At 35.5% G+C, this 20,393-nt stretch overlaps 1 protein-coding gene across 1 annotated transcript; it reads left to right on the top strand.

Moving 5' to 3' along the window:
- The first annotated feature begins 1,486 nt into the window (after positions 1–1,486).
- Positions 1,487–17,595, top strand: lrrc58b (leucine rich repeat containing 58b). The gene is given in 5 exon segments (XM_048193079.1): positions 1,487–2,318; positions 10,456–10,584; positions 12,922–12,980; positions 12,983–13,198; positions 16,269–17,595. Coding segments are annotated over 5 exon segments (1,053 nt in total). The 5' UTR covers positions 1,487–1,863; the 3' UTR covers positions 16,463–17,595.
- Positions 17,596–20,393: the final 2,798 nt, after the last annotated feature.

Raw genomic sequence — 20,393 nt, 5'->3', positions numbered from 1 at the left:
GGGTGAATTAACCCTTTAAAGGAACACTCCACTTTTTTCGAAAATAAGCTTATTTTCCAACTCCCCTAGAGTTAAACAGTTGAGTTTTACCGTTTTTGAATCCATTCATCCAATTCTGGCGGTACCACTTTTAGCATAGCTTAGCATAGTTATTGAATCTGATTAGACCGTTAGCATCTCGCTCAAAAAAATGACCAAAGAGTTTTGATATTTTTCCTATTTAAAACTTGACTCTTCTGTAGTTACATCGTGTACTAAGACTGACGGAAAATGAAAAGTTGCGATTTTCTAGGCCGATATGGCTAGGAATATACTATACTCTCATTCCGGCGTAATAATCAAGGAACTTTGCTGCCGTACCATGGGTGCAGCAGGCGCAATGATATTACGAATAAGTTGGCAAAACTCAAAAAAATTGAGGCAATCAGTTGCCTCAGAATTTTTAAGTTAAGAAATTCAGTTTAAGCAAAACTGCCAGATTTTTATTTTGTACTTTAAATGAGTACACTAAATAATACATTTAACTTAAAATTTTCATGTAACCTCAACGTGAAAAATGTTATTAGTGTAAACTTAGCTAGCTATAACAAGCTAATTCAGAACATGCTAACATTAACATGGTATAGCACTTGCTGAATAAGTGCAGCAATATAAAGTATTTAACATACGTGCTCTCAAACCACTTGTGTACAAAAACCCACATTAACAGAAACTCTTCCAAATTAGCATAACAAAACATTAATCACTACTAAATCTCCCACTTAACATTAATCTTGCACAAAAAACAAATAAATAAATAAATAATATAACACTTAATTTTAGCATTTACACTCCCTTTTGAGTGCCATGGGAAAAGCATGCTGGGAAATAGAAATCCCAGCACAGTTTTAGTTAAACTTAAGTTTGTCTAAATTAAAAGAAATAAGTTCATAAAACTCAAAACAATGAAACAGTCCAGTTTACTTAAACTATATCAGTTCTGTGAACTTAAAAGAAAAATAAAGTTCTAAATACTCATGAAAGTTAATTTGACTGAACTAATTTGTTTTAATTTAAGTTTGTCCTACTCAAACCAATTCATTATTTTCAGCGTTAGAGTTTACAGTGTAATTTTTTTCATCAATTTTTTATATTTTCTGTTATTTCAGCTTTAATTCAAATAACAAAACGTTTTAGTTTTTAATAGTTTTAGCTGACAATAACAACACTAGTATGCTACTTTCTGGGGTAACCAATTACAAAACAGGACTTGTTTGTATAAAACTGGACCAAATGCATTATGCACCCTGTACACAGACACGGCTGTAGAATTATTTGCTATAAACAGCCACGAGTTATGAAAATTATATCCCTGGATAAGAGGCGGGAAATTGGATGATGGATGGTCAAAAGAAACTCACTGACTGCTTGCATAAGAAAATCTTAGCAACAGCTGTGGTTACATAACCAGCGAGGGACCCTGAAAACTAAAGAAAACAAATGTTCCTCAATTCACACTGAGTTTTAAAGAGAAGAGACTGCAGGCCTATATGTAGTTCTGGAAGAGAACACAGAGTTTGTTCGAGTTGTTTGTAGTATAAGCGTGTTGTAAGGGAACTTTAAAGTACAGTTTTTCTCTAGCTAGTTCTAGTAAAGGGTTAATGCAGTCGGGCGGAGCCACACGACAGTAGAGCCCCGAAACATGAATGTTAAAGACTGAACGTCTTTGATAACTGTAATGTGTGAATGCTGCCATTAGGCCGGATAATTTAGGTTACACATGGATGTTCGGGGCGCCTGGAGTTGGAAGTAAACTCGGTCGAAGTATTGGAAAACAGCTTGAACCAGAAGAAGGGGAATTCTTTTTCGTTATCGGCCAATAAAATGGAGGGTTTTGAAGGAGCCAGCAGCGCCGAGAGTGTTTTAGATCTGTCCCGAATGAATCTGAACAATCAGAGTTTGGACACGGTTAGCGAGAAACGACGGAAAGACACGAAGCAGCTGTATCTGTGTTATAACCGAATGACGGTTCTGCCTGAATCAATCTGTTTATTCTCTAACCTGGAGTTTCTCGATATAAGTAACAACACCCTGTCGGTCATCTGCGAGGACATTACCCGACTGACCAAACTCAAAACCCTCATAGCCAAGAATAATCGTTTAAATGAGTTTTCCCTACCAAAACAGTTTGGGTCTCTGCAACTGGAAATGTTGAATTTGAGCGGAAACAGGTTCGAGGAGGTGCCGAGCCAGTGTCTGCAGCTGCTGCGACTACAGTCACTGTCTCTGGGAGGAAACAGACTGAAGAGCATCCCAGCAGAGATAGAGAGTCTGACCAGGTAATACAGAAACACCTGACTGCACCTCGACTGTCTAAAAACAAAGTGAGCACTAGGGTTTGAGGCAGCTTACTCGCTGGAGGATTGCCATACTACTCTTTACACTTATAATATGTCTACTCGGTGTAATTAAATGAATCTGATCAACCCCATGATTTTGGCTAAAACTAATTAACGCACTTAATTCCCGTGAATGTCCTTCAAATTGAAAGAAACTTCAAATTCGTTATTTTTAAATATGATATATTAATTTCACTACCTTTAGTGGATGCATTTTTGCCATGTCCCTGAGTGCTAACTTTTAAAGGGTTAGTTCACCCAAAAATGAAAATTCTGTAATTTATTACTCAACCTCATGCCGTTCCACACCCGTAAGACCTTCGTTAATCTTCGGAACACAGATTAAGATATTTTTGTTGAAATCCGATCTTAATTGTACAGGTGTGGAACGCATGAGTGTAAGTAAGACAGAATTTTCATTTTTGGGTGAACTAACCCTTTAATGTTCCCGTAATGACGTCACACTCCAGGAAGTTACATCATTTTAGGTGGGAAAACAGCCATCAATAAGTGTAGAAACGGAAGTTGCGAAAGTTGTTCCTTATTGTGATGTATATCCGACTGAAACAGCTTCTCGAACAAGAAAAAATGTAGGGCTATATTTCGCGGAACTTTACTTTGTCCATCGAGAATTGACTGGATCGTTGGATCATTTGCTATTGTCGCGACAGGTTGTCCCGCCATCATGCCGAAAAAGTCATCAAAAAAGAGAAGAGATGCAGCAAGAGGGAGGCGAAGTTATTTTGATTACAGAGAAGGACACATGAATTAAAATTAATTATAATAATAATAACATGCACATATAAATCATTTATAATAATGCAATATTCTATAAAAACAGTATTGTCAATTTTGATTTCATGGGGACTTTAAGGACAACAACAGTTATTTGATTCAACACACATGTAAGCTCACATCCTTGTTGTGGCAGTTATATAATATTTTAATATTTGTAATATTTAACAATAGCTATGTTTACATACAACCAAATAATCAGTAATCGTATTAATGGCTTAATGAAAAGCCTTCAGTAAACACCTCTGTGATCCGACTGAGCTTGATCTGAAACAAATTTCAAATGGATTGGAAGAGGTGGTTTAGATCTGAAATAATCCGATAAACAGAAAAAAAAACCCATGTAATTCAATCAAATTCAAAAATACCTTGAGCACATGCCATGATGCCAACTGAGTTTACATATGTTTTACATAATACAAACATGCATATGTTTATTTTACAAATTGGTCAGTGAAGTAGACTAAATATTCACTAAGTGTATTTGCTTAAAAAACTCTACTGGCATGTCAGTTTCCCTTTTAGATGTGTAATCAAGGAATAAAACAGACTGGGCACTGCGCATGCACTGAATTTTTGTTCGGAATGCATGTAATGCTCATGTAAATGAATATGTGAGAATATACTCTAACTGTATCCTGATGGACTTATGAAAGGCACAGCAGCTGGTTACACAACAGCAGGGATTTTAAGAGGTAGAGGTACGTGAAGCCGGATATGAGTCACAAGCCAGAATGAGTTACCCAACTCATCCAAAAGTATGACTGTAATTTATCTTTTGAAATAATATGACCTGTGGTCAGTTATTAAGTTAACACAGATAATTTATTGAACATATAATACCAGAATAAGACTCATCTTTCATGGACTCTAATGTTCTATTCTGGATGTCTGTCCCATATGGTGCTTTCTTTGCTGGACCAAAGAAGTTCAATAAAACAAAACAGTAGAACAATGTGAAATTGGCCTGTCACAATGATATGACATATACACTGTGCTCCATTTTTTATTAAATAACTAGGAATTTAACATGCTATTCCTTACTACTGTTGCAAAGTAAATCCTCATGTCCTGGCTGATGCAACTTTAGAAGTGTAATCCAAAAGCCAAGTGTCATGCTGCTTTTTTTCCTGTTTATAGCTTGTGCTCTGAACAAAGTGCAGTGTGTACAAAAAAAAGAGGTCATTGACAATTATCTTGCCCTGTTCCCTTCATATGTCAGCTTCTTTAGAGTGTTCCCGAGCTCTTTTACAGTAATTCTGTCACAGTGCCAACTGAACTCAACAATTGGGTGTCATGAACAATCGGGTCCCCCCACACAAAGTGGTTCGCACTAGGACCCAGGGGATAGCTGTGTGTAAGCGTAGTTTGTATGCTGTCAGTTCTCTGCTACAGTGCTTTAGCACTACTGTAGCCTGCTGTATTGTACAACATGTGATCGTATTCTGGGTATATAAAAAGTTTATTGTTTCACATTGTATTTGCATTTTCTTACCAAATGATTACAGGTAATGAGAGATTTAATAAGCTAGCTGGCTAACGGTATGCTAAGCTAGTATGCTGAGAAGTTGAAAAAATGATAAATATTTAATTTCACAATTACATGTAACAGAATTTAAAGACCCCCTGTGGTGAAAATCAAGTTTTTAATGTTGTTTATATACAGTATGTGGTGTTTTTAATATGCTTTAAGACAAACCATGGGCAAATTCATAAGTCAACACCATTGCTGAGTATTTTCTCCTTAACACTGCATTGAAAAATAGACAGTCTGAAAAACGCGAATTTAAAATCGTTGGAGATTCTTAGGTCACAAACTACCTTGTCATCAATTCCAGCTTTAGCATTTCATTACTATGCTCTGATGCAGAGAAGCCAGATTATCCTATATTTTTCTGTTGATATGAAAAATTGGGTACATTTAGCAATATAGCGGGTGAATTACAAATATGATGTATATTATTACAATGTTATGATGAACTAAATGCCCTTCTCCACTGACATTCTGAGTTTTTCAAACAGTTTCTAAGGATGTTGATTTTTAGAAGGCAGCTGTCTGACTCTGAGATGGCAAACAGAAACATGATTTGTCTAACATTAGCATCACATTATTAGCTGTTTGATAACGTCAAGCAAAAGGATAATCATATTAATTACCGTTATGTGTCCGATGTTGTAGAGAGCAATTCATAAAATGCATTACTATTCTGATATATCGACACACAAAAGTCAGTGTTTTCAACTTCATTTAAAAAAAATCCACTGATCCACTGAGAAGCCACTGTTACCATGTAAATGAGAACCACAGTAATTGTGAAAATATATATTAAAATATATTTATGCAAACATATACACTGCCCTCCAAAAGTTTGAAAAAGTTTTGGACGATATCAGCATAAATCTTTATCATTTTTGGTGCAAATACATTAAAGTAACTTGACATTATCATTGAAGACCAGCAATAATAATTTTCATTTTGATTACATAATACTGGCAATATACACATGTCAAAATTAGACATGCCCTTTTGCCAGCTGTGATGCCTGGTTACTGGTTTAAACTTGGCCCAGGTTTGTAAAAGATTTTTGGGTCAGCACACTTTAATAGCTTCAACAATTGATTGCCAGTTAAGTTTAGAATACAATGAACCAATGAGAACCCAGTTTAGGTCAGATAGCTGCTAATGCTGGATATTTTGATGAATCGAAAATTTAAGTATTTATATATATATATATATATATATATATATATATATACTGTATGTTTGCATAAATATATTTTTGCTATATTGTGATACTGACTGTATAGTCAATATTTTAGATTGTATTAGAATTTCTATATAAAATATAAATCAAAAATGATGATTAGTTTATTCCAACATAAAATAAAAATGCAATTTGTAATATCTTGGACCTGGTTAGTTTGGTTAGTCAGAAGTGTTTACTGAAGTATTTTCCCTATGGAGAAAGTGAATGGGAAAGTAGGACAAAGTAGGCTGTCACACTCTTTACAAGTTAGCAGATGCATTTCTCTGCCTAATGTTTGTTTACCGAATACCTGCTTCCTTATGCTGTCAAGTTCATTCTGAATCTTATCAGTGTTGTCTTAATTATTAGTCATGCCACGTGCATATTAATAAACACCTTTCGCAATGTCAAGGAAATGGAGCACCCAGAACGTGACTCACAGTCTTCCAGCTCAGTAGTTGATGATTACGGTACGTTATTAACTGATAGTGGCAATGACTGATATGGCAAACAGTAGACAAACATCATACAGTCTACCTGTAGTTTGGGCCTGTTTATTAAAATGATTTCTGAAGGATCATGTGACACTGAAGACTGGAGTAGTGAAGCTGAAAATTCATCTTTGCCATCACAGGAATAAATTAAAATCATAAACAGTTATTTTAAATTGTAATAATATTTCACAATATTGTAGTTTTACTGCACTTCCTATCAAATAAATGCAGCCTTGGTGAGCTTTTGCACTTATACAATTATAATCTGGTTATATTGAAATCCAGCTGTCATGTCATGACAGTGAAGTGCTTCTCAGCTCACCACAGAATAGTATCTCATTTGGGCTTTGGTTCACATTGAGAGTGAATAGGAAGCTCTCAGGAGTAGAGCTGCAGGCCACAGGATCAGTTTGCCATGTGGCCTCAGTAGAGCTGTGCTGGAGCCGTGAGTCTGCTGAGGCCGACTTGGCTGCGAGCCATCCCATCATAAAGAGATGTGCCCTGTTGTCCCACATTACACACAGAGTTGGTCCTTTTTGAGAGATCTGGGCCTCTTTTCCCTTTGCCATCTCTGCCTGCTGTGGTAATTGTAGAGACTAAGCCGAGATGGGTTGGCGAATGGAATGAAGAAATGAATGCCTCTCTTCAGGGAGTACAACAAATGGAGAAAGTGCCAAGTAGGGTAAAATGGTAGAAGTTCTCTCACTCGCTCCTTGTTTCTCATTGTCTCATTGTTTGTCCCCAGCAGAGGAAGAATTCCTTTTCTCCAGGGGGTTTGAAAACTTCTTCAGTAACGATTCTAGAGGCCCTGATATACTCACAGCAAAGTTCTTTTTCGTTCTAAGGGGAAAAACAAGTTTGAAATACCTGAGCGAGGTATACTGTTAGTGAACATCCCAATTTGAGCATTGAGAAAATAAAGTTAAAGGGTTAATTCACCCAAATATGAAAATTATGTCATTTATTACTTACCCTCATGCCGTTCCACACCCGTAAGACCTTCGTTAATCTTCGGAACACAAAGTAAGATATTTTAAGTTGAAATCCGATGGCTCTGTGAGGCCTTCATAGGGAGCAATGACACAAAAATAATGACTTATTTAGTGATGGCCGATTTCAAAACAATGCTTCAGGAAGCTTCGGAGCACAAATGAATCAGTGTATCGAATCTTCTGTTCGGAGCACCAAAGTCACGTGATTTCAGCCGTTGGCAGTTTGACATGCGATCTGAATCATGATTCGATACGCTGATTCATTTGTGCTCAGAATCTTCCTTAAGCAGTGTTTTGAAATCGGCCATCACTTTATAAGTCGTCATTTAGTTTTTTTGGCGCTCCAAAAATATACTCGTCGCTTTATAATATTATCATAGCGATGTGGAAATGTGCTCTGCAATTCGGCACTCCAGGCACATAACATCGCATTTATTTATATCGCACTAAATACAATAGATTGCTTAAAAGCAAGAAGCTTTAGGGCTCGTTCACACAGAACGAGAAAAATGCTTTGAAAAATGCGAGAGGCGGGCAGTGGAATGGGGAAAAAGGTTTCAAGACTCGTTTTTTGAATGCCGTGTCATGCGCAAGACGTTGCAAAAGATGCAAGACGTGAGCGCAAAGGTAATACACGTACGTCTAGCTTGTTTACTTAGAAAAACAATGGAAAAGTAGTGCATTGGAATGGAAAAATGCATTTTGTGTGAACGCCCCCTTACAGTAATACTAAAAAACAGTGCCAGTGTCACTTTCAGTTAGAATTACAGCTTCAATTTCTTTTATAAAGCAACTCTCCAGTGTGTTCATGTTTTTACTAATGGATATCTGACCTCGACAAACTGAACAGAAGAAATGAACCAGAGAAGACTTCCAAATTAAAGAGGGTGGAGCCTCAGAGCACTATACAACCTATTACATAATTGCAGCGACCAACAGTAGTTCAAAGGCGTTTACCTAAATGTACACCTTTCTGGAAAGTTCACCTTCAAACTCCCCAAACAAACTTCATAGGGATGAAACAGTTACCGGTTTGACTATAAAATTCATGAAGTTTAGTATTACGAAGCACTGGATGAAGTTACTGAAGTATTAGTATTATGAAGCACTGGATGAAGTTACTGAAGTATTAGTATTATGAAGCACTGGATGTGTGTGCAGGACACAAGTGTTTGTGATGCAACAAAAGGGATGTTTGCTGAATATCTTTGTTATCATGAAACATTGATCTGTATAACATTGATCTTAGAACAGCTGAAGTTAGGGTGATTTCCTCATAACCAAACTTTGCATGTTTACTGTGATCTATTTTTTTTCTCTCGCACGTCTGCATTTGCACAGTGGAAGACTTCCTGTTGATTTTCAATATACTTTAATGCAGAGAGTTGGGCCCCACTAGAGGGCATCAGAAAACCTCCAGGGGTCCAAACTTATAAGTTTTCAAATTATTTAAATTTAGTGATATTAACATAATCTTAATTAAAATGCTAAAGAAACATTAAATTAAGGTTTTTTTTCATTACAACAGAATTACATAATTGCCGCGACCAATAATAGTTCAAAGGCGTTTACCTAAATGTACACTTTTCTGGAAAGTTCACCTTCAAACTCCCCAAACAAACTTTATAGGGATGAAACGTTACCGGTTTGACTATAAAATTCATGAAGTTTAGTATTACTGTTTCATTTTTAATTATCATTAAAACCGTATTTGATTACAGAGATTTGAAAAACTCATACATAAATACTGTGCAGCATTAAGCAAAGTTAGCTTCACGCAGGTGCAGCGTGTAGCGTAGATCACAGGGTAAACAGCTCTATTTCTGCTTTGCCATAAACGCCACCTACTGTCAGAGAGTAGAGTTACATTTTTATTCATTCTGTCTGCCATTTTCGTTCAGACCAATGCAAAAATCGGACTGAATCGCACAACACATTTTAAAAACTGTGATCAATTTATACACTATAATCATTATATAAAATTTTTATACTCTTTCATGTCTAGAACTATATTTTCACCTGATTTTGTTGTAAATTAAGTCACACCATCTTGTTTTTCAATTTTGATTGAAGTATATCAGGGCCTTGAACTAAATTAACTGACTGTGAGATGAATCACAACATTACAAACTTTAATTCAAGGCAAATAGACCAAGGTACAAGACTGTGTTCCAAATAGGGATATTTGACACATTCTTCAAAATATCTTTGTGTTCAGCAGAAGACAGAAATTCATACAGGTTTAGAACAGCTTGAGGGTGAGTAAATGTTGACAGAATTCTCACTTTTGGGTGAACTACCCCTTTAAACTATAGTCATCCCATGAAGCACTGGATGTGTGTGCAGGACACAAGTGTTTGTGATGCAACAAAAGGGATGTTTGCTGAATATCTTCGTTATCATGAAACATTGATCTGTATAACATTGATCTTAGAACAGCTGAAGTTAGGGTGATTTCCTCATAACCAAACTTTGCATGTTTACTGTGATCTATTTTTTTCTCGCACGTCTGCATTTGCACAGTGGAAGACTTCCTGTTGATTTTCAATATACTTTAATGCAGAGAGTTGGGCCCCACTAGAGGGCATCAGAAAACTGACAGGGGGCCAAACTTAAGTTTTCAGATTATTTAAATTGAGTTATATTAACATAATCTTAATTAAAATGCTAAAGAAACATTAAATTAATGTTTTTTTTTTCATTACAACAGAAATACCAGAGGTACATAAATAGTTTATATAGAAGAGCATTCAAATTTGTCTTAGATAAAGGGAGGCCTTGGAGTCAAAAAGTTGCAAAGCACTGCCTTAATGTGCATTCTCTTGATTTCCTAGTATTGATGAAATAAAGAAAAAAGGATTCATCCTATTCAACTGGATGAAATCATTTTATGTTTTTAGGGTTCTAGACTGTCTGTTTCACCTGCATCACTTTATTTTCCCATGACAGATTCCAATAACAAACTGCCATGTATTAATAAGTTCTTAGTCACTTTGTCACCATTTTGACATCGATTTTTGCTTCACAACCCTTCTTTCTCTCTCTCTAGCTTAGAGCTGTTGTATCTGGGTGGTAACCAGATCTCCTCCATCCCTGCTGAACTAGCTAACTTGCCCTGCCTCACTTACCTAGTTCTGTGTGATAATCGCATCCAGAGTGTCCCACCTACACTCAACAGGTAAGTCTTAGATGTGCAATGCAAATGCTTGCTAACAATGCTTGTGAAGATTTTATTTTTTTATTATTATTATATTAATATATCATAAAGAAAATATAATTATTTGGATATGACAAAAAAAAAAAAAAACATTTTTACCATTATTATTCTACTGGTATATTGTACCACAATTATATTATTATATACACTAATGGGCCACTTTATTGGTTACACCTTGCTAGTACCGGGTTGGAGGGTTTTTTTTGCCTTCAGAACAGCCTTAAGGCCCCAGTATACTTCAAACGAAGTTCTTTTTCATTCTTCGTTTAGGGGTAAAACGAAGTTCGAAATGCGTGACCAGCGATACACTGTAAACGAATATCTGACGCCGCCCACACTGCTGAGATCGACGGTTATATGAATATGTAAATATGTGCCATGCACTTTCTTCTCAGTACACTCTAAAAAATGCTGGGTTAAAAACAACCCAAGTTGGGTTGAAAATGGACAAACCCAGCGATTGGGTTGTTTTAACCCAGCGGTTGGGTTAAATGTTTGCCCAACCTGCTGGGTAGTTTTATTTAAACCAACTATTGTTTAAAAATTGCTATATGGCTAGCTTAAAATGAACCCAAAATAGTTGGGAAATTAAAAACCAGATGCAATTAGAGGCAACAATAATAGACAAAAGGTGAATGTTTATTAATAAGCTTTAATAGTTTATTAATATAAATGTATTAATAAGCAATTTAATAAATGTTTATTGTTTAATAATTATTCATTGAACATTAATAAATGTTCATTTCCAACATACTTTGGGTTAATTTTAATTAAGCAATACGGTCATTTTTAAACAATAGTTGAGTTAAATAAAACTACCCAGCAGGTTGGGCAAACATTTAACCCTACCGCTGGGTTAAAACAACCCAATTGCTGGGTTTGTCCATTTTCAACCCAACTTGGGTTGTTTTTAACCCAGCATTTTTTAGAGTGTAACAAAATAAACAAAACAAAAATGAGAAAACGGCAAGCATTTATTATTAAGCATAAGAAAAGTATCTGATCATAACAACATGGGTATGTTAGCACAAGCTCTGCAAATTAGCACTCCAGTCACGTCACGTCTTCATATAGCACTTTATTTATTAGATTGCATAAAATCAAGCAGCTTTACAGTATCAAACATGAAAAACAGTGTCAGTGCCTCATTTTATCAGAAGCACTTCATTTTGTACTATAAAGCGGGTATCCAGTGTGTTCATGTTTTCACCCGCAGAGATCTTACTTTAACGAACTCAACACACGAAATGAGTCAAAGAAAGACGCATCCCACGTGAGTGAAGGCGGAGCCTCAGCGCACACCTCCTATTACGTTATCGTCACTGACCAATGGAAGTACGAAGGTGTTTTGCAGCTGAAGAACTTTTCCTGAAAGTTCGCTTTGGCAAGCCGTTTCGAACTTCCAAAAAGAACACAAAACGAACTTCGTTTTGGCCTGATTTTGTTCGAAATGACGTCACATCAGTTCGTTCTTCGATTTCGTTTGAAGTATACGGGGCCTTCAATTGTGTGTTCATAAAGGGATGGGCATGGTCAGCAACAATACTCAGGGATGTCGTGGCATTTAAATGATGCTCAATTGGTACTAAGGGGCCCAAAGTAAGGGAAAATATCCCTCACACCATTACACCAGCAGCAGCCTAAACCATTGATACAAGGCAGGATGGATCCATGCTTTCATATTGTTTATGCCAAATTCTGACCCTACCATCTGAATTTTGCAGCAGAAATCAAGACTCAACAGATGTTAACGTTTTTATAATACAATATTGATGCTCTTCTGCAGGCCTCGGTTGTAACGAGTAGTTATTTGAGTTACTGTTGCCTTTCTATCAGCTCAAACCAGTCTGGCCATTCTCCTCTGACCTCTGGCAAGACATTTTCAGCCACAGAAATGCTGCTCACTGGATATTATCTCTTTTTCTGACCATTATCTGTAAACCCTAGAGATGATTGTGCATGAAATTCCCAGTAGATCAGTTGTTTCTGAAATACTTAGACCAGCCCATCTGGCACCAACAACCATGCCACGTTCAAAGTCACTTAAATCACCTTTCTTTTCTATTCTGATCCTCATTTTGAACTTCAGCAGATGATCTTGACCATGTCTACATGCCTAAATGCATTGAGTTGGTGCCATGTGATTGACTGATTAGATATTCATGTTAACGAGCAATTGAACAGGTTTACCTAAATAAGTGGCCAGTGAGTGTATATTACAGTAGTATACTAGTAGTAGTAATAAAATGAGTATTAAAAATGTTTTTGCCGGTCTTGCTTTTCCTTTCACTCTCACAGGCTCCATTCCCTGCGCTCTCTTAGTCTGCATAATAACTTGCTGACGTATCTTCCGAGAGAGATCTGAGCCTGGTACAACTTCAGGAGCTCAGTCTCCGTGGAAATCCCTTGGTCGTACGCTTCGTCAAGGACATGACTTATGACCCCCCATCACTGCTGGAGCTGGCTGGCCGCACCGTCAAAAGCAAGAACCTTCTGTACTCATATAAAGACCTCCCAAGTCATCTAGTCAACTACCTAGACATGGCCAGCAAGTGCCCCAACCCCAAGTGTGCAGGTGGGAGAAGAAAAATGATATAAAGATAAGTTAGATATAGATATATGTTAAAAATGTCTAGAGAGTTCAAAATCAATGAAAGTCATGTATATAGAAGAATGTGCACTCATTCTGTCATCATTTACTCACTTTCATGTTGTTACAAACCTGTATGACTTTCGTTCATCTTCAGAACACAAATGAAGACATTTTTAATATTCTTTGATCATTTTTGTTCCTCCACTGAAGTCCATGCAACCTTCAAAAAGTCCATAAAGATCATTAAAAAAAGTAAATACACATGAATTGCACAGAGCCAAATCCCTTTGAATGATAATCAGATTTAATTTAGGCTTTTATTCATACAGGCAAATCATTTGTTTTTTCAGGCACTGGAAAATTTTATATTTTATATATATAAAACATCTTCCTATTTTTTTTTTTTTTTTTTTTTTTTTTTTTTGATTCTGTTCTAGAAATGTATGCAAATTAGAGCATATTTAATTAACCCTTTCACATATAGAGGTCACTATAGTGGATAGCTATTCGAAAAGCCATATCTTGCCTATACATGGGTTTTGAACAACCACTACATTGGACACTAGTGCATCATCCTTTAAATTGCCACTAAGTGGCAAGCCGTTGTAGGTGGAATTTGTTTTTCTCCAAACCAAGATAGCTGACGGTCAGTCAGAAATGCCAAGTTGCTCTGAATTATTCATCCATTCCTTCTATCCTAGGAGACTCTTGTAGGTAAAAAAAAATGTAATAACATCAAGTAACATCTAAGGAGTCATATAATTGTTAAATTTTCCAAGTATTAATTTGAAATTCTGATTAATCATCTAAATTGTACATGCATCACAAGCTATATTTCAGCTACAATTCATACTATTACTGTGACTGTCTTCTTGAAAATACTTCATCTAAAGTAATTTTTTTGGTTGTAAATAAATGTATTTGTGTTATTAGAATGTAATTTGCAGTTCAAAATAGTAATCTGATTACATAATGCATGTTACTTGTAATGCCTTTACTCGTAACATCAAAAAAGTAATCTAATTATGTAATTCACGTTACTTGTAATGCTTTACTTTACTTGTGACATTAAAAAAGTAGTCTGATAACGTAATGCATGTCACTTGTAATGCCTTTACTCATAACATCAAAAAAGTAATCTGATTACATAATGCATGTCATTAGTAATGCCTTAGTTTACTTGTAACATCAAAAAAGTAATCTAATTATGTAATTCACGTTACTTGTAATGCTTTACTTTACTTGTAACATCAAAAAAGTAATCTGATTATGTAATGGATGTAACTTGTAATGCCTTTACTCATAACATCAAAAAAGTAATCTGATAATGTAATGCATGTCACTTGTAATGCCTTTACTCATAACATCAAAAAAGTAATGATTACATAATGCATGTCATTTGTAATGCCTTACTTTACTTGTAACATCAAAAAAGTAATCTGATTATGTAATTGATGTTACTTGTAATGCCTTTACTCATAACATCAAAAAAGTAATCTGATTACATAATGCATGTCATTTGTAATGGCTTACTTGTAACATCAAAAAAGTAATCTGATTACATAATGCATGTCATTTGTAATGGCTTACTTGTAACATCAAAAAAGTAATCTGATTATGTAATGGATGTTACTTGTAATGCCTTTACTCATAACATCAAAAAGTAATCTGATTACGTAATGCATGTCACTTGTAATGACTTATTTTACTTTTAACATCAAAAAAGTAATCTGATAACGTAATGCATGTCACTTGTAATGCCTTTACTTGTAACATCAAAAAAGTAATCTGATTACGTAATGCATGTCATTTGTAATGCCTTACTTTACTTGTAACATCAAAAAAGTAATCTGATTATGTAATGCATGTCACTTGTAATGCCTTTACTTGTAACATCAAAAAAGTAATCTGATTACATAATGCATGTCATTTGTAATGGCTTACTCATAACATCAAAAAAGTAATCTGATTACATAATGCATGTCATTTGTAATGCCTTACTTGTAACATCAAAAAGTAATCTGATTATGTAATGGATGTTACTTGTAATGCCTTTACTCATAACATCAAAAAAGTAATCTGATTACGTAATGCATGTCACTTGTAATGACTTACTTTACTTGTAACATCAAAAAAGTAATCTGATTATGTAATGCATGTCACTTGTAATGCCTTTACTTGTAACATCAAAAAAGTAATCTGATTACGTAATGCATGTCATTTGTAATGCCTTACTTTACTTGTAACATCAAAAAAGTAATCTGATTATGTAATGCATGTCACTTGTAATGCCTTTACTTGTAACATCAAAAAAGTTATCTGATTATGTAATGCACATTACTTGTATTGCGTTACCACCAACGCTGCTCATTTCAGATGAGACTGAAAACATCTGATTACTAGTTTTTTTCCACATCTGAAAACATCAATAGATCAATGTAGATTTCAGTCTGAGGTTTTCTTAGAGAGGAGAGCTACAGTAGAAATGTGTCCATTTTGAACATAATCAGAATTATCAGCTAATAAGGGTAAATTGATGTACTCTGGTAGAATGGAGGGAGCATGAGTACTTTCTACATAGTTGGGTTGGGTTTCCCACAGAGTTGTACCTCCACCAGATCTTTGATGGAATCATGTCCTACTGTTCTGATAACAAAGAAATGCAATTTTCAACTTGTATGAAGTTCTTCTCCATCTGCTGGTCAAACAGGAACAAACTTAATTGCTATTGCAATAATTGAAAGGGTTAAATAATGGATCATTGTCATATTTAATCAAAACATTTCAGAAAACTTGTAATACAAAACAATTGTCATAATGTACTGTGATTATTCAAATGGGGAAAGTATTGTGAAATCTGTTAGTTAAAATGTTTACTCAATTCACCTGTGGTGTTATGCCTTAAAAAGTATCTTCATTTGTGAACAAAAGTAGGTTTGGAAGGACATGAGGGTAATTGATGACAGAACTATCCCTTTAAATCATATTGGATCTTTTTAGGCAATGTAAAATTGTTTTCTAACCACAGTATATCTCACCACCTCATTCCCAGGCGTTTACTTCGACTCATGTGTTCGTCACATCAAGTTTGTGGATTTCTGCGGGAAGTATCGCCTGCCCTTGATGCACTACCTGTGCTCCCCAGAATGCACCTCTCCCTGCAGCTCCAACCCTCAGAGCGACGCTGACTCGGATGATGACAACAGCGTGCCCGCCGATCGCCTTCAAAGAGTTCTGCTGGGATAACCTCGCTCACCCCGCACACGTCTCTTCTCTCTGGCTTACAGTGTTATCGGCAAGAACATTGAACTTTACAGCCAGCTGGCCTGAAAACCTCTCAGCTGAAGCCAAATCTTGTTGCCAAGTGATTGAGCAAATGGAATCTTGCAGCATTCTGGGAAAGACATCTGCAGATAGTTTCTCTTACAAAGGCCTCGCAAAGGCAAAATCAAAAACACTGGCGGTTCAGAATAGTTGTTTTATACATTGTTATATTAACTAAGTTGCTTTGGTCATCAATCTGTTTAGCTCTTGCACTTTCGTAATACGTATAAGATGCAGTTTAGGTACACATATCTTTTGCTTGACAATACATTAGTTTGCTTTGTCAATCATAGGAGAGCTCTAACTCAAATTTTACACATTACGCACAAAGATTTACTGTGAATTAAGAAAAAAATTAACATTGATAATATTTTCTTCTTGGGTTTGTGACAGGTTTAGAAGTATTTGATTGTTTTCTTCGTGTTTTTAATTGCGGTCTATCACAGTGGCCCGCAGACCTCACTGTCAAACAGTGCTACACATCTTCACAAACATACGCTTAAATGTCTGCAAAACCTATCGTTTAAGCGTTCATGTTTGTATTGAATACCTTGCGGTTGCATTCAAAAACTGGGGCAATGCTTGAAATCTTGAGATAAAGGGTGACAAAGGTCACCACTCACCTTGTTTTGAAGGTTAATTCTTCATGTGGACCAGTTTTGCATCAATAGGAAAAATATGACATTGTTACAGAGCCAATGGACAAAATTGTGAAGCGTTTCTGGCATTTCTTTTTAAACATGACTTTAACACTTTCTGTTTTTACAATTACTTATCTTTAGTTTCTTCAAATGTGTCTTACACGCTTAGGCCTAACCAATATTTACTATGCAAATACCTAATGCAATTGTTATTTCACAGAGTTTTAAAATTCATATATAAGGCTTTTATATTAAATGATCTTTTATGATGTTTTCTACATATCATTGACAAGATAGAATGTATTTTATTTAAGATGATGAAGGTCGATTTGAATTACATTCACTCCTCTAATGGTTTATAAACATGTATTTGCATTTCTTATGTAGAGTACTATAATAAAAAAAAAGGATTAATTTGTGTATCGGTCACTTTTCTTCAAATGAATATTACATGTTCTTCTGAAAAAGAAAAAAAAAGCCAGAGCTTTAGAAACATTTCTATAGTCCTATTAAGTACAAATCTCTGTGATTTAAAAATTATACACAAACTGTTATATACCACAATATATCAGAGTATTACAAGCTCACATAAGACTTTCTGTGATTAGAACTTGCTTTGTAAAGCAATACATTCAGTGGAGAAGTGGCAAATGTCATATAAAGCAAGGGAAATTGTTGGTCTACAGCAGTGGCTCTCAACTCTGGTCAGGGACCCACAGTACTGCACATTTTGCAGTGTTGAATAAATTATACGTAACACTTTACAGTAAGGTTCATTAGTTAACATGAACTAATAATGAACTGCACTTATACAGCATTTAATAATCTTTGTTAATTTCAACATTTACTAATACATTATAAAACATTAATGCGCTGAATTAACGATCAAACAATGAACAACTGTATTTTCGTTAACGTTAACGAAGATTAGTAAATACAGTAACAAATGTATTGCTCATGGTTAGTTCAAGTTAGTTTATACATTAACTAATATTTAATTAATGATCCTTATTGTAAAGTGTTACCAAATTATACAGTCATCATACTTAAAACTGGTACTACCCAGCTAAACTTTTCATTGGGATCATAGACTATGACAAAAAAAAATCTGTTTATTTATGAAAATCCCTCTGTAGGTATCGATATATTTAATTTACATCACACAAATGTACAAAAATAAAGAAATACATATAAATATAACCTGCACAATGAAGGGAGATTGTTTTATCATCAGTACTTTGTTGTTATGTTACCTTTAGTAAGGTAAAGGCACGCTACTAATTCAAAGCAGTCGGGACACTCGCAGTCTATTGAGTGTTTTCTGTCAAGAATTGTGAGATATTGTTAAATAAAGTCATTATTTTTTTGTTTTTGCACACAAAAAGTATTCTCGTCGCTTCATAAAATGAAGTGTTGGGGATTAACAGTTTAGGACCCTTGAAACCAGATATGTTGAATAAAGACCCAGAGTCAAAGTTTAAAAAAATTAATAAATTGAAGAAAATTTTAATGAAGAATAGTTTGCATTTTCATCAGCAGAAGCCAGCTTCAAGTCTCTCAAGGAGTTTGTAGGCCGCTCTGCGTACATTCACATTTCCATAACAATTATACTCTAACAGAGTCAACTAACTAGGTCATTACTTCAGGTTGAATGATTCTGATTGGCTAAGAAAGATAGACAAATTTGGTAATCTTCCACACATGGACAGATAGTCAGAAGCATATCTTCCTTCGTCACGATGCTGATGAGGGGACCCTGGATTTAGGTACCAGATGTCCTTTTGGGGTCACGACATAGCGTCTGCTGGTCTCAAGTAGAATACCAGTTGTCCAGTACAAAGGGACCTGCACAGAACACTTGGCACACATACACAGATACATGATTCACAGCTTCTTCAAGGTTGAAGTTGATCTGAGCTCTGCTCTGAGCAGGAAACTTTACCAAACTTTACCATACTGATAACATGTTCTTTTCTCTCAGTGAGAGGTACAGAGGAAAATAAATGCTTTAACATACGTTGAAGAAGTCATTCAAATAATTTAACAGAAATATAAATGTTGATTAATAACTTAAAAGATATATATTGAAGCGGCAGTGGATTCCAGAATCCATCCCTTCAGAAGGTTGAACCACTGTAGTCACATCGCCAGTTTTAATGATGTCTTTAGTACCTTTCTGGACCTTGAAAGTGGTGGCTATATTGCTGTCTATGGACGAGTCATATACCTCTCAGATTTCTTCAAAAATATCTTAATTTGTGTTGAACGAATGTCTTATGGATGTGGAACTACATGAGGATGAGTAATTAATGACAGAATTTTCATTTTGGGGTAAACAAACCCTTTAAGCCCGATTTTGGGCCTGATTTGCAACCCCCAACAATCTTTGGGGGTGTGGCTTGATTTGAGGCTTCTCACAAAGTTCACACAGAATGTGTTTTTGCATTCCACTTCACTGCTTTTCCATTGTTATTCTTAGTGAACATGCTCTGGTCAAATGTGTGGATGGATGCAGATGTGTGCTTCTCATATTTTGATACAGATTTGTGATTTATACATCCTTGCCACTGTTGCCTCTGGCTTGCTTAGTTGGGGACACTTAATATTCTACAATATTATTGATTTGACTGCACTGACACTATTGGATGACAACTGAAGTGAGCTGGATAATGAAATCACTGTTTTCTGCAGAGCTGCTTTATAGATTAAGTAATTTAATAATGATCTTTACAGCAGAACTGAATCAACATTGAACTGACTTCAGATGAACAATGACACTATTTTCTTTAGAGCTACTGTACAGCCAAAACGAACTATTTTTGCATTATTGAATCATTTTCCTGTTATCACTGTAAAGCTGCTTTGAAACAATAAAGTACTATATAAATAAAGGTGACTTAAAGGGATAGTTCACCCAAAAATGAAAAGTTGATGTTTATCTGCTTACCCCCAGTGCATCCAAGATGTAGGTGACTTTGTTTCTTCGGCAGAACACAAATGATGATTTTTAACTCCAACCGCTGCCGTCTGTCAGTCAAATAATGTGAGTGGATGGGAACTTCTACTACAAGAGTAAATAAAACTTGCATAGGCAAATCCAAATTAAACCCTGCGGCTCGTGACGACACATTGATGTCCTAAGACATGAAACGATCGGTTTGTGCGAGAAACCGAACAGTATTCATATATTTTTTTACCTCTAAAACACCACT

Source organism: Megalobrama amblycephala, linkage group LG6 (assembly GCF_018812025.1).
Source record: "Megalobrama amblycephala isolate DHTTF-2021 linkage group LG6, ASM1881202v1, whole genome shotgun sequence".
In the NCBI taxonomy this organism is placed as follows: Eukaryota; Metazoa; Chordata; class Actinopteri; order Cypriniformes; family Xenocyprididae; genus Megalobrama; species Megalobrama amblycephala.
This window is presented reverse-complemented; position numbering and strand designations above follow the sequence as displayed.